We start from the raw sequence: 14,109 nt of genomic DNA, 5'->3' as shown, positions 1-14,109 counted from the left end.
TTTTTTTTATATCTCGTAGTAGCTAAAGCCCCTTTATTAACAAATTGACTTTATATAAGATTAAGACATTATGCTAATAGAATGGTCTGGGTTCATTATTTGTAGCTGCATTTACCCCCAAAAATCAGTTACAGTACTATAAATGCAGCATTAATATTGCAGATGCGCCTATATTTCTTGATGGGGATATAATCCGATTTGCAAAGATTGGTGAAGTTATTTGCATTTCAGCTGTAGTTTACAGTAGATATGATATGCACAGTATTACTACTATCCAATCGAAAAGAAATATAATGCATAAACTGAAAGTAAACAGAAGTTTTGTTAAAGTACGCAAAGTGTTTCATGGTTCAAATATAACACTGAATACTTCCCAAGTATCTTTTCAACTAGATCTGATGACACAGTGGAATTTCACAAAATACATTCTTAAAATCTGCAACACATATGGATGCACAGATATCAAAATAGATATAAGAATTGACACCTCAAACATTCAAGGTATGCTTTAGAGTATGATTCGTTTTGGCATTCACATTTAGTCTGTCAATTTTCATGATTCTATTAGTAATATCAGTAACATTGGTTATCAGAAAACCATATAACAGAAGACTGAATATTTTCCTTCCATCTATAAAAATTCCAAATTGCATAGAATTTTACTATCGTTTCAACAAAATATTGGGAGTGATCTTCTTAAAAATATGTAATATCGTGTGAAAACGTAAAAATATCTAACGATATGAAGCTGCCATGGACATGAATAAATAAGGAGATGTGAAGTATACGACAATGAGGTAACATCCGAACGACACAAACAAGACAAAAACAAACAAAAACAAAACCATAGAAACACAAATAGGTCTCCAATAATTATCGACCAATTCTAGGCCTATAAATGATTGATATAAACGCGTATAAAAAGTACCTTGCATTCTATTTTATTATATTTTCTCCAAACGTACATCGATATAAAAAGAAATTCCCTATTAAGTAATACATTCAAGATGCAAAAAAATATAAAAAAAATAGTGATATTTGTCAATTCATTCTACGTACACAATGTTATTGTTAATATATATCATGTAAAAGTATATTGGTTCTTGAAAATACTTACTACATGTAGGAAGTACAAGAAGTAAATACCAAGACGTAGAAATAGTGTTTGCAGCATTAGCAGTTTTGTCTGTTCTAGGAGTTGGAATGACTGTTGCATTTTTAATATGGAAAAGAGGTAATTTTGTAGATATTGATAATAGCCTTTCAAAAATAGGTGTAATCATAAGGTTCTAATTTCTTAATTTTATTAGTTATGAATTTACTAAATCATAGATTTTAACTCACCCAGTTATAGTTAGCCTCTTGGCTGTTTTATTTAGTACCTGTTGTATTTTAAGAATGCTCTCAGCATTTTTGTTATGAATTTAAAGAGAAAAATGTGGCAGCAAACCAACGAGAAAAAAACATATAAAAGTCAATATTTGCTGTTCAATTTGTTTTCTCTAATATTATAATTAATTCTGTAAATTACATAATTCAACAAAACTAAAAAGTGTGACTAAATGAAATAGAGACTATCAAAGATCTGCTATCTAAACAAGTTAACTGTGAAGACACAAACATTTAAATATAAAAATGCCCGATTTTGATTGGTTAATACGAGGGCGACAATTTACTCTATCCTATGGCAAATACTCTATTACCCTTCACGGAGACGCTTGATCAAGTGTGCGCTTTATTAAATACGGATGGTTGTTATGTACAAGACGTCATAGTTTATTACTTTGAATTTGAAATTTAATAGATATAGAATAATACATGGCAAAATCCGTATCGCATGCTGTATCACCACGAGAAACCAATATCAGTCCCGAGGGCCGATGGTCCCGAGGGCTGATATTGGTCGAGTGGTGATACAGCATTCGATACGGATTTTGTCATGTATTATTCTGTTTATCATATATTTAGATAGAATCAGATTAATGTGATATACGTTTTTTTTAAAATCGTTCAAAAATATAACAAACAAAAGAACATAAGGATTTTCCTGTAATTTTCTAGCTGACTTAGTTTATTTTATAGACTTCCTTATTTGCTTAATATCCACATAGTAAAGTCCCCTACAACCTTATTACATGCTCAATATAGAGCTATGAAACTGGAAAATAATATACTTTAAGACCATGTATTTAAAAGTATTCACTAACAATAGTGTCAACTGTTTCCTCCTGTAGAATACAACCCACCTTCCAAATAATTGTTGTTAAGTTTAATCATTATACTACAATCTGAACTCATTTGTATACATAAATATGGACAACAATGTTACCAAGTATCATCTATTCAAAGATTATTAGCAGACAAACAGGAAATTCCCATATACACAGTCTTTGGACAAAAGTGAGTTCCCACTAAAAAACTTAGTGCATCTATTTTATAAAAATCGCTTATTAAGTTACTGGGTAATTTTTTTTTTGAAAAATATCGATTTTAGTTGAAATGATATGTCATTTCTTGAGTGGGAACTCACCTTTTTTCCTATGCCAAGAAATACAGCAACTGGACGTCATCAGTCAAACGTTGACGTCATTTGATTTATGACGTCACGCCAGGTATGCGATACGGATTTAGCTATGCGATACAGGGTATGCGATACGGGTTTAGCTATGCGATACGGGGTATGCGATACAGGGTAGGTGATACAGACTGGAAAAAAGAACCTTTATTAGATATACAAAATTGCTGTATTTTGTACTAAATATATGATAAACAGTTATAACAGAACATTCAGTATAATAAATAAAAATAACACATATTTAATAAATTAAATAACACATATCTGAGAGCAGATTGTTACCCCTCGAAAAGACATTGTCAACCTTGGCTTCGCCTCAGTTGACAATGTTTTCTCGGGGTAACAATCTGCTCTATCACCCTCTCAGCTATGTGTTATTTATATAATGACCAAATACAACCACTGACGAGATTCCGAAATTATGAAAACTGCTGGAATAGGTCCGCGGGTAAAAATAGATTTTTCAGTCATTTAACCTTGTTCTTGTTTTATCTTGATCAGTACAATAACAAAAGGTACATTCGACAAACGTTACTTAAAAATCAGGACAGAAGGTTTATAAACTGGTAAAATATGCATTAAAAACATTGGTACAATGAAATAATACTCAATAATTCTATACGATGTGTCAAAGAAGGCTAGCAGTTAATGATTGATTGTAGGAAGGGAAACGCTACAATTAGTACAATAAAATTGAGAATGGAAATGGGAATTGTGTCAAAGAGACAACAACCCGACCAAAGAGCAGAAAACAGCCGAAGGCCACCAATGGGTCTTAAATACAGCGCGAAAATCCCGCACCCGGAGGTGTTTTTCAGCTGGAGTATGATAGGGCAAGTGGGTGGAACGGACTGAAGTTCATTGAATATAGATTGCCTCTACAAAATGAGCAAATGTTGAATAGGATAGAAATGAGTTTTCAATAAGCCAGCTAGGAACTATTCAGGGAGATTTGACAAGGGTTCTTCAACGAACAAAGAGTGTGACACTGTTCCATCATGTCATTGAGACATAAGACAAACATTGCCGCGTATTAATTCAGTGTACGTCGTGCACAGCCAAACGGGCGCAATTTTTAGGAGAAGTCTAGGCTGTCGTCCATCTTTGACTTAGTCAAATCTCAATCTAACGTTCAATATCGTAACAATGGGTTAAACTTTAACCACAGGTTATTTATCTGTTCTTCATCCTGTAGTTAATTTGAACCCTTTGCATAATCGCTGTTCAAATAATTCAAATTTAATCCTACTCCGGATATCTAATAATATTTTCCCTTTTCTATGCGTTTTTTCCTTATGATACATGCGATCGATCGTTACACAATAAAAGTAGTTATGGCGTGCAGTTATTCTATTCTTATTTTCAATATAATTGAAAATCTTTTAAAACTCTAACAAAAGAAAAAAGGGGACCATGCCTCAAACTCCTGTATTAATAAGCGGATTAATGCAATATGCAATAACTTGTTTTTTTATAGATATGTCTATATTTTCCCCTACATTTGACAAAATCTATTTCAAAGGATTTAAGATATTCTGAAATGTAAATCTCGGTGGACACTTTTCGCTCTCAAAATAGAATACGTATGGAAATGCAATACATGATGTATCTTTAAGAATTGCCATCCTTCCGAAAGTATACAATTTGTTAATAGATATTTGTTTGGTTCTGTTACATTTTGCAACGCCATATCAGTTCGAAGTTACATTGAAAGTGAACAGAAAGGCAAAACCTATATGTTTATGCTTAGAAATAACAGTATCTTGCATTACGTTTCATTGTGACCATTTTATTCAATTTTACAGTTACAGACAAAAATAAAAGCACACTAAGGTAAGAAAAAGCTTTTTTATGCATTCTTTAATTTTAAATGAACAAGTAAATAATAACAATAATGAGAAGGACATACATGTATGTAACTTTTGTTAACATGATTTTATAATAGACATTTTCACTCATTGTTAAAATCCTTCCACAGTGATGTTGTCCTCTATATACTGTTTGTAATGTGAGTTGACTGATATGATTGGACGAATAGTGCTGTATTTTTACTTTCAGTCAAACAGAGGACTTAAGGGAAGACACTCAAGGTACTTTTAATACTGCTTACAATAATTTGAAATATCTTCTTATACAATTCATTCTCAAGCTTATCTGAAACCACGGAGGGGGGGGGGGGGGGGGGGAGTGGGGGTGAAATCCCTACCTATACATATACTTCACAGCAAAATCATAACCCATTCATATATTTATCAGCTCATTATCATTATTATAATAAGAAGATGTGGTATTAAGTCAACTTTGCCCGAGGGAGTTGCAACCTACCTTAGTTTTTGGTAGAATTACACTTAGTTAATGAAAACAGCAAATAGATGAACACGTGTTCCCACTTTGGCAGAAGTTATAATTAAAAAACAAGAGTAGAAACTCTAATATGCGGTATAGTAAAGTAAAATGATACGCACATTAATTTAGTAAATTGAATTGGATGTATACTGCAAAGTTACAACAAAACTATTATTAAATCAAAAGTTAAAAAAAAAATTATATTGATTACGCTTACCTTGCATTGTCGATTGTTATTATGTCCGACTAAAATTGCATATACGTATTTCTGTTAATATCTGAAACCTACAGGACATATAATATATACAAAGCATACACAACTTTCAGTTTATAAATTGTATACTTTAGCTTGTAATAAAAGTAAAGTTGTTATTGCCTTAGGTAATGTTAACTTAATATGATATAATGATAAGTGGTATGATTGCCAAGAGACAACTATCCAACAGAGTCCAAATGAAGCAGATGTCACCGTACTGCCTTCAACAAAGAGCAAAACTCACACTGTATAGTATAATAAGACATCTACTATAAATGAGAATTTGAGGTAGAAACAATTTTTCTCTGACAGGAACAAATCTTAAATGGTTTTTTTCAACATACCGGTTTGCAAACATTCAGACACATATTCATTGTCGTTATAAAAATTCTCTCACAAATTACAACAATTTTACGTATATCGATTTAATACAAATATTATTCGGTACTATATATGGCCGTAAGAACCAATATTACAAATTTGACATGTTTTTTTGTAAAAGTTTGCACCGATGGCGTCTGTTCCAAAAATGAATTAATTTGAATTCGATGAAAATTTAAAACTTTACTGTCCCCACCAGAATTTCGGTTTTAGTTAAATATGTTCTTCTTGTACATTGAAGCGCCAACCTATATTGTAAATGGTTGGCAGATATTATACAAATATCAATTATTATTATAAAGTCAAAGTAATAAAACTGTTTTGAAGTCCAAACTATGGATAATCAAGAAATAAGATTTGTTTGAATAAATAAAAGCAGTTTTATTAAAAGCTAATATCATTAACAATAGTTATTAATAAATCAATTAAAAAGAATTGCAGTGTGTGTCAAAATACCTGAATAAATAATTCTGGGTCACTGTCTAAAAATCAGCTGTTCGCCAGCGGCTATAATTTGAAACTGACTGTACTTTCTGAAAACGTTTGTTAGACGACGTCACTCAATACACGCTAAAAATAGTACATGTGTACACTAATATGAAAGTAAACCAAAGTAACGTCCTAGTTGACAAGTATGATTTTGGATAATTCTAACATTATAAAAGGATAAATATGGATTAAATAGGATGTATTAATAACTTCTGAATAAGATAATTATGTTGTAACTATGAAAGATTATTCCGCATAACAAGCAAGTGTGCAAAAGTGAAAATAAGTATTACCCAGTTTCGCGGAAAATATACGCGGGGAAATACGAATGAAATGAATGCTAAAAATGTTACTGTAAATAATCGTGGCACAACACTGCCTCCCATCAAGAAAAAGAATTCTGTCCCCAGAATTGATATAAAATAAAATAGCATAACATGTTAAACACACAAGTCAAGTCGATCATTCATTAAAAAGTTCAATATAAATCATGCAAATTATAAGGTCTTTCCACTTCTTTGAGTGCACAAGACACACAGAACTTCAAATCTTCTTTCTTCATCATTTGTTTTCTTTGGAGTCTTCTACCTTTTCCTCATTTTCACTTAGATACTTGTTCATTTTAATGTCATGGTCCTTCTGCAGTCCTTCAGCATTACCCTTTGGATGGTTTTTACACAAATTGGTGTATATCCTGTCTATTTCCTACATGTGCATCAAATGTACAATTCTTTACTGTGTCTGTCAGGGGTTCCTTGAAATGATCTGGTATGGTAGAAATATCGGCCATATTTCTGCACCTATCAAATTTTACCTCCAAGGAGTTTTCTGTTTTAGTCTTCCTATTTCTCGTATTCCAATGTGCATCCATAATCTTTCGACTATCCTCAACCACTGGTTGTAGCATGGAATATCTGGTATCTATAAAATCAATATTACAACTCCCACCAAATAATATCATTTCAGAATTGATTGGTATGGTTACATTTTCAGTTAACAATACTCTTGCTATCTGGTCATCCACATTTCTCTCGGTGTAACATTCTATCCACTTGCCGTCTACCTGTATTCCCTTCTTGGGGTTTATTGTAATGTCTAGTTCACCTACGTATACAATATCACACCCAAGAAGAATACAATCACCTATACGGGCAACATACATTTCCCAAGAAAATTCATGGTTCCCAAGCTTAACATTCATGGTCGATACTCCATGGGTCTCCATGTTTATCCCTGCTTCAGCTACTACTAGCTTTCTAGTCGCTTTCTTTAATAGTGGTCTCTTTTCCTCTGGAATCCCAAAATACAGACTGCTATTAAGAACTGTTACTTCCGCTCCTGTATCCAAAACAGCTTTGGTCACCTGCCCATTAATACTTATGGGGACGTTTATGGTTGCAGACCTCACTCTGTCTATCTGGATATCACAACTTGATTGCCCTCTGCTGTCAACATTCTCCTTTTTCACCATAGGAGTCAATACAGCAGTTGAGGTACTTTGTCCTGACGTCAACTCAGACATTACCTCCACAATCTTTGTTTCCCTCACAGGAGTCAAAGGACTTAAATCCTTTTGAAGTTGTTCTTTGTTTCCTTTCTGTATCTCGAATTCCTCAAAAAGTAGATCAATATTAAAATCTGTTGACTCAGCATCTTCATTTAAAACAGTAACTTCTGCTCCAGTATCAATAACAGCTTTTATTTTTTGATTACTGACTTCCATTGGTACCTTAATACTGGCTGCTGTTACGCGATCAATTACAATTTCCTCCTTATTTTTGAATATCACGTCCTTTTAAGCACCTGTATCCTGACCACTATCATCATTTAAAGAGAGACCTTGGTCCTCCGGTATAGGCTCAGCAACAAAATCTGTATTTCCTTTCTTACTGGCAGAGTTCACCATTTGATTTTCAATCCCCTTACCAAGAAACACTCATTCAATATTTTTATCTACTTGATCCTCATTTGTCTGGTTTATATATACTAAGTCTGTTTTAATTTTGCAATTGCGGGCTGACACTTGGCCATTAGTCTCAGCCCGTTTTAGTTTAACGGATTTCCGTCTGAAGTCTGGCCTTGTGTCGGTTTCTGGTTAGGACATGACCTTGTGTAATGTCCTTCTTCATTACATGCATAGCATCTTGTGTTGTTTTGCTTCTGGTTTTTGTCCTTGTTATTCCATCTTGAATTTTGACTGTTAAAATTCTTCTTAGGCTGGTATGTTTTTGATGTTGGTAGTCTTGTGTTCATTATTTTCTCAATAGACTTGGTTACTTCAGTCGTGATACTTTCTTTCATCTCTCTACCAAACTGATTCAGACGCTCCTCTGTAACAAATCGTTTACCTCCAACTCGTCTCACTTCTATGTCATCAGACTGATCAGCATCAAAAGACCTTTCTTCTTCAATTTCAATTTGCCTTATTTGAGTTTTGCTTCTCAATCCATTTTTGCATGTAGTATGCCATGCTACAAGATTGATTGTTTTCTCCATAGTTTTAGGTCGTTTTGTCAATACATCATAGGCAATACTTTGATCATTTAATCCATTTAACATATGTTCAGTTGATATATTGTTGAATAGTTGATTATCCATGCCTGGATATGCCTTCCTGACCATTGTCTGAATGCGAGCAGCATATTCATTTACTGACTCCTTGTAATTTTTTCTGATAAATTGCAACTCTTTTCTGTAGGTTTCAGGCAGGTTGTTATTTCCAAATCTTCTTTCCATATCTTTGGATAAAAGTCGAAACGAGCTCCTTGTGTCATACGGTAGCTCTGATGCAAATTTTGCAGCTTCATCTTTAAGCACCAGTAATATTTCCTCAGCTTGACGTCTTGGGTCCCAATTATTTCTTTCAGCAATTATTTCAAATTGCATCTGAAATGTACTCCAGTCACTTCTTCCATTGTAGAATGGTAGTCTTGAGTGATAACTATCTTGCATGCTAGATGTGGAGTCTGTTCGGTATCTCATTTGGTTGTTTTGCTGTCTAGTATAATTTGGTTGAACATTTTTCTGTCCTATATTATCTGGTTGGTTATTCTGCTGTCTGTAATAATCTCTTTCATTTTCAATTTGAAAATTTTGCTGTCTTGCATTATCTGATTGGATATTCTGCTGTCGGTAGTAATCTCTTTCATTTTCAATTTCCCTTATTTTCTCCCTCAATTTAAATACTTCTTGTTGGTCATCACCGTTATTATTGCTGATTGGTCTGTTGAAACTGGTGTCACTGAACGATGTAATTTTTGGTATATTAGCCGTCTTTGTCTGATCATGAAATGGATTAGAGGCATAAGATGTGCTTATTCCTCCCGTGGAGAAGAACCATGTGCTTGGTACACCTTGTACTTTTGCATAAGTGTTTGAAACGCTACTGTTTTGAACAAATGTGCTTGTTGCACTTTGGGTATATGAACCAATGCTCTGTGCACTTTGGTTATATGGACCAGTGCTCAGTGCACTTTGTGTATATGGACCAGTGCTCAGTGCACTTTGGGTATAAGGACCAGTGCTCAGTGCACTTTGGGTATATGGACCGGTGCTCAGTGCACTTTGTGTATATGAATTTCAATAACTCTTGGTGTTCAATAATTTATATGGAAAAATACACCTTGAATTTCAATAACTCTTGGTGTTCAATATTTTATACGGAAAAATACACCTTGAATTTCAATAACTCTTGGTGTTCAATAATTTATATGGAAAAATACACCTTGAATTTCAATGACTCTTGGTGTTCAATAATTTATACGGAAAAATACACCTTGAATTTCAAAAACTCTTGGTGTTCAATAATTTATACAGAAAAATACACCTTGAATTTCAATAACTCTTGGTGTTCAATAATTTATATGGAAAAATACACCTTGAATTTCAATAACTTTTGGTGCTCAATAATTTATAAGGAAAAAATACACCTTGAATTTCAATAACTCTTGGTGTTCAATAATTTATATGGAAAAATACACCTTGAATTTCAATAAATCTTGGTGTTCAATAATTTATATGGAAAAATACACCTTGAATTTCAATAACTCTTGGTGTTCAACAATTTAAATGGAAAAATACACCTTGAATTTCAATAACTCTTGGTGTTCAATAATTTATATGGAAAAATACACCTTGAATTTCAATAACTCTTGGTGTTCAATAATTCATATGGAAAAATACACCTTGAATTTCAATAACTCTTGGTGTTCAATAATTTATACGGAAAAATACACCTTGAATTTCAATAACTCTTGGTGGTCAATAATATTATATGTAAACCACACTTTGAGTTTCAATATAAGTTGATTTGTTTGGTTTTTTTTGGTTTTTTTTATGTATTACTTTTTTCCTTCCTTTTTTTTTTAATGTTGTTTTTACCGCTGCCACCAATTGAAGCGCCAACCGATATTGTAAATGGTTGGCAGATATTATACAAATATCAATAATAAAGTCAAAGTAATAAAACTGTTTTGAAGTCCAAACTATGGATAATCAAGAAATAAGATTTGTTTAGATAAATAAAAGCACCTTTTTTAAAAGCTAATATCATTAACAATAGTTATTAATAAATCAATTAAATAGAATTGCAGTGTGTGCCAAAATACCTGAATAAATAATTCTTGGTCACTGTCTAAAAATCAGCTGTTCGCCAGCGGCTATAATTTGAAACTGACTGTACTTTCTGAAAACGTTTGTTAGACGACGTCACTCAATCCACGCTAAAAATAGTACATGTGTACACTAATATGAAAGTAAACCAAAGTGACGTCCTAGTTGACAAGTATGTTTTTGGATAATTCTAATATTATAAAAGGATAAATATGGATTAAATAGGATGCATTAATAACTTCTGAATAAGGTAATTATGTTGTAACTATGAAAGATTATTCCGCATAACAAGCACGTGTGCAAAAGTGAAAATAAGTATTACCCAGTTTCGCGGAAAATATACGCGGGGAAATACGAATGAAATGAATGCTAAAAATGTTACTGTAAATAATCGTGGCACAACATACATTTTATAGATAAACACTCAAAATTTCCTCTGTACTTGTTTCACTCACAGGAAAAAACCTGAATATTGTTTAAACATACTGGTATTGAAATATTTGCTAGTCTTTACAATATTCCCTCACAAATTATAACAATTTTACGTATATCGATTTGATAACAGTATTAGATTGTACTATGTATTGCTGTAAGAGACAATATTTCAAATTTACATGTTTTATAGAATTTTTTATCGAAGGACATCACTACCAAAAATGAATTAATGTGTTTTGTGATGAGAAAACATTTATAGTTTTACTGTCCTCATTTTTTCCAAACCAGAATTTAAGTTTTGGTTAAGGATGTCCTTCTGTGACATAAAGTTATGTTTATGTCTATTAGAACTACTTCCTTTGTTTCTTGAACATTTTTTAAGATAAACACTAAAAATGTTCCCAAATGTTTCAATTTTTATTTTCTAATCAGTTTTGTGCCATCTTTAAGCATTTATGGCCCAGGTGGGAAATACGCTCAGGGGAATTATGTCTGAATTTTATAACAATTCGTTAACTTTATGCTAAATTGAAAGGTCAAACAGTGGAAAATCGACTGTACCAGTCTGGAGAGATTGTGAATTCAGATAATCCTGCACATGTATTACAAGCAGAAGCAAATGGGGGATATGTGTATCGTGCAGTAGCATCAAGTAGTCAATCTGAACCAACTAGAACTGATAAATGTAATATATATTAGATATGTGTTGATTTAATATTTCATTGCTAGATATCAATTCCAAAGAACGGGTTTTGATTCCATAGTATTTGTGTGTGTCAAGGACGTGTTTTATCTGCGTTGTAAACAGCGAAGCAGGCCTTGTAAATGCTCGCCTCCATCCGTCCGTCCGTCTTTTTTTCCGTCTTCCATTCGTTTGTCCTTCCGTCATTTTTCCGTCTGTCCGTTCGTTTGTCCTTCCGTCCGAAAGACCTTTGATAAAAAAAAACTTTCGCGTAACCTTTCTCCGCTTCTTTGGACGCAAATGATTTTATATTTGGTCTGCAGTTTTATAAAGTTGAGATGTAGAAGGTACATCTGCCGTTCAGCCACTTCTGTTTGCCGATAGTTTTAAAATCAGTCATTGTACAAAGAAAACTTTCGTCAAACTTTTATTGGCTTCTATGAAAGGAAATTATTTTATATTTGGTCTGCAGCTTCATAATGTCGAGTTGTAGCGAGTAAGCAATTTTAGCATCTGCCGTCCAGTCACTTCCTAATTGCAGATATTTTGAAAATTTGACAACACTTATTCTACAACGAATTTTTTGTTCAAAGTTTCTTGTACAATGAAATCGAATCATCAGTTATGCTTCATTAAACATGTTATCTCAATCAATTACATGCAGTGACGCAGTGCCAGAACCGATATTGGTCTTGTTTAAAACTAGAGATAGTGGTATTTTCAGTCAGCGGATATCCTTCCGTAGAATTAAAGTGGACGGAATTTGAAGGAATTTAAGGGCATTCTTCAAGTAATCGAATAGACCCAACTCCAGATCCAAGAGAGAGGTTAATTTCTTTTTATGTAGACTACAAAAATTTTCTAACAGATTATAAAAAACAAAGACCTGAATCATCCGAACCCCCATCCCGAAAAAACCCAAATCCAAAAAAAAAAAAAAAAAAAAAATAAACACTTTCAAAATAAAGACTTACACACTCAATAACATTACAAATAGCACACACGATTCAGATCGCCTGAAAAAATCAAAAAATCTGCATAATTCAGCTTCCAAGGAGAACCACTTACTTAAACAAATTAAGGGAACAATTCTAAATTGCACAGATCACACAAGAACTCCGAGACGACTGGCGAAGATGTTGAACTTTACATGCATTTTATTTCGTTGGTTGCTGTCTCCTTGAAGTTTACCGCACTTCCGTTTGTTGATATTCATTCAACGGCATACATTCATTTAAACATCTAATTTGCAATGAGCTTTACGTTATCTTCTAAACTTACAATACATTTGTCCTAAAATTGTCACCATAATACGGAAAAAGTTGTAGCACTGTTCAATAGACCGAATTGCTATTTCAGAATCTGTGACACCTGATTCTAGATTTTGCGACATTTGGAATATTTGATATCAAAACTTTTGCTATGGGTGTCAGACATTTTCCCCTATGACGCCACAATTGTATCCTTAATTTGTCACCATACCAAAAAAGCTGTAGCACTGTTCTCATGGTTCTATAGACCTAATTGCTTTTTCAGAATCTGCGACACCTGGTTCTAGATTTTGCAACCTTTGGAATATTTGATATCAAACAACACTAACTTTTGCTATGGGGTGTCAGACTTGATTTCTTTTGACATAACAATTATCGTAGGCCCGCACTTAACAATTTGAATTTGTTTTATAGGTTATCTATCTGGATCACATTTGAATTACGCAGAAGTTGTGTTTGAGGCAGGACCTTCGTCTAATTCAAATATCATACATGGGGCTAATGACAAAACAATTTACTCAGAGGTCAATTTAGCATTAAGTGCCAGATTCCATCATGACTGTAGTGATACAAGTAGTGACGAAGACTTTATATACATAGATGGAATTGTAAATCTTGAGAGAAAAAATGAAATAAAATGAAGGTTCTAAAGACATGGTTCAAAAAACTATGGGAAATTTATTTTATAGATTTTAGTCTGTTTCTTATATTTTATTGTTTTGATGTGTATCTTTCTAACATTTTATGTGTGAGTGTCATTGAAGAGTTTAGTACAGTGTTTAAGTGATCCTCAATTTTTTATTATATTTGTACAAATAATATGTTTTCTTTTTTCTGTTTGAGGTTAAACGTACATTTCAATCATTAGTTAACATACAGTATATGTGTCCGCCTAACAGTATAGAAAACCGAGAAGATGCTGTATACTTTATCACTGTGTCTAAACTACCCCGGCAAAAAATGTTTGGACTCGATGGTATCTAATATCCGGCACGGTGACGGAACATCAATAGACAGAGAAAAGGTAGTTTTCTTTTTATTTATTTGTTATTTTTATTATATC

At 33.0% G+C, this 14,109-nt stretch overlaps 1 protein-coding gene across 1 annotated transcript; it reads left to right on the top strand.

Moving 5' to 3' along the window:
* Window positions 1–208: 208 nt before the first annotated feature.
* LOC127702980 (uncharacterized) lies at window positions 209–13,865 on the top strand. The gene is made up of 6 exons (XM_052207351.1): window positions 209–501; window positions 1,127–1,234; window positions 4,381–4,408; window positions 4,634–4,665; window positions 11,629–11,778; window positions 13,461–13,865. Exons 1-6 carry the CDS (start codon window positions 255–257, stop codon window positions 13,685–13,687), a joined length of 792 nt encoding a protein of 263 aa, XP_052063311.1. The 5' UTR covers window positions 209–254; the 3' UTR covers window positions 13,688–13,865.
* The last annotated feature ends 244 nt before the right edge of the window (window positions 13,866–14,109 follow it).

The sequence above is a fragment of the Mytilus californianus genome, unplaced genomic scaffold (assembly GCF_021869535.1).
Source record: "Mytilus californianus isolate M0D057914Y unplaced genomic scaffold, xbMytCali1.0.p SCAF_5, whole genome shotgun sequence".
Lineage (NCBI taxonomy): Eukaryota > Metazoa > Mollusca > Bivalvia > Mytilida > Mytilidae > Mytilus > Mytilus californianus.
This window is presented reverse-complemented; position numbering and strand designations above follow the sequence as displayed.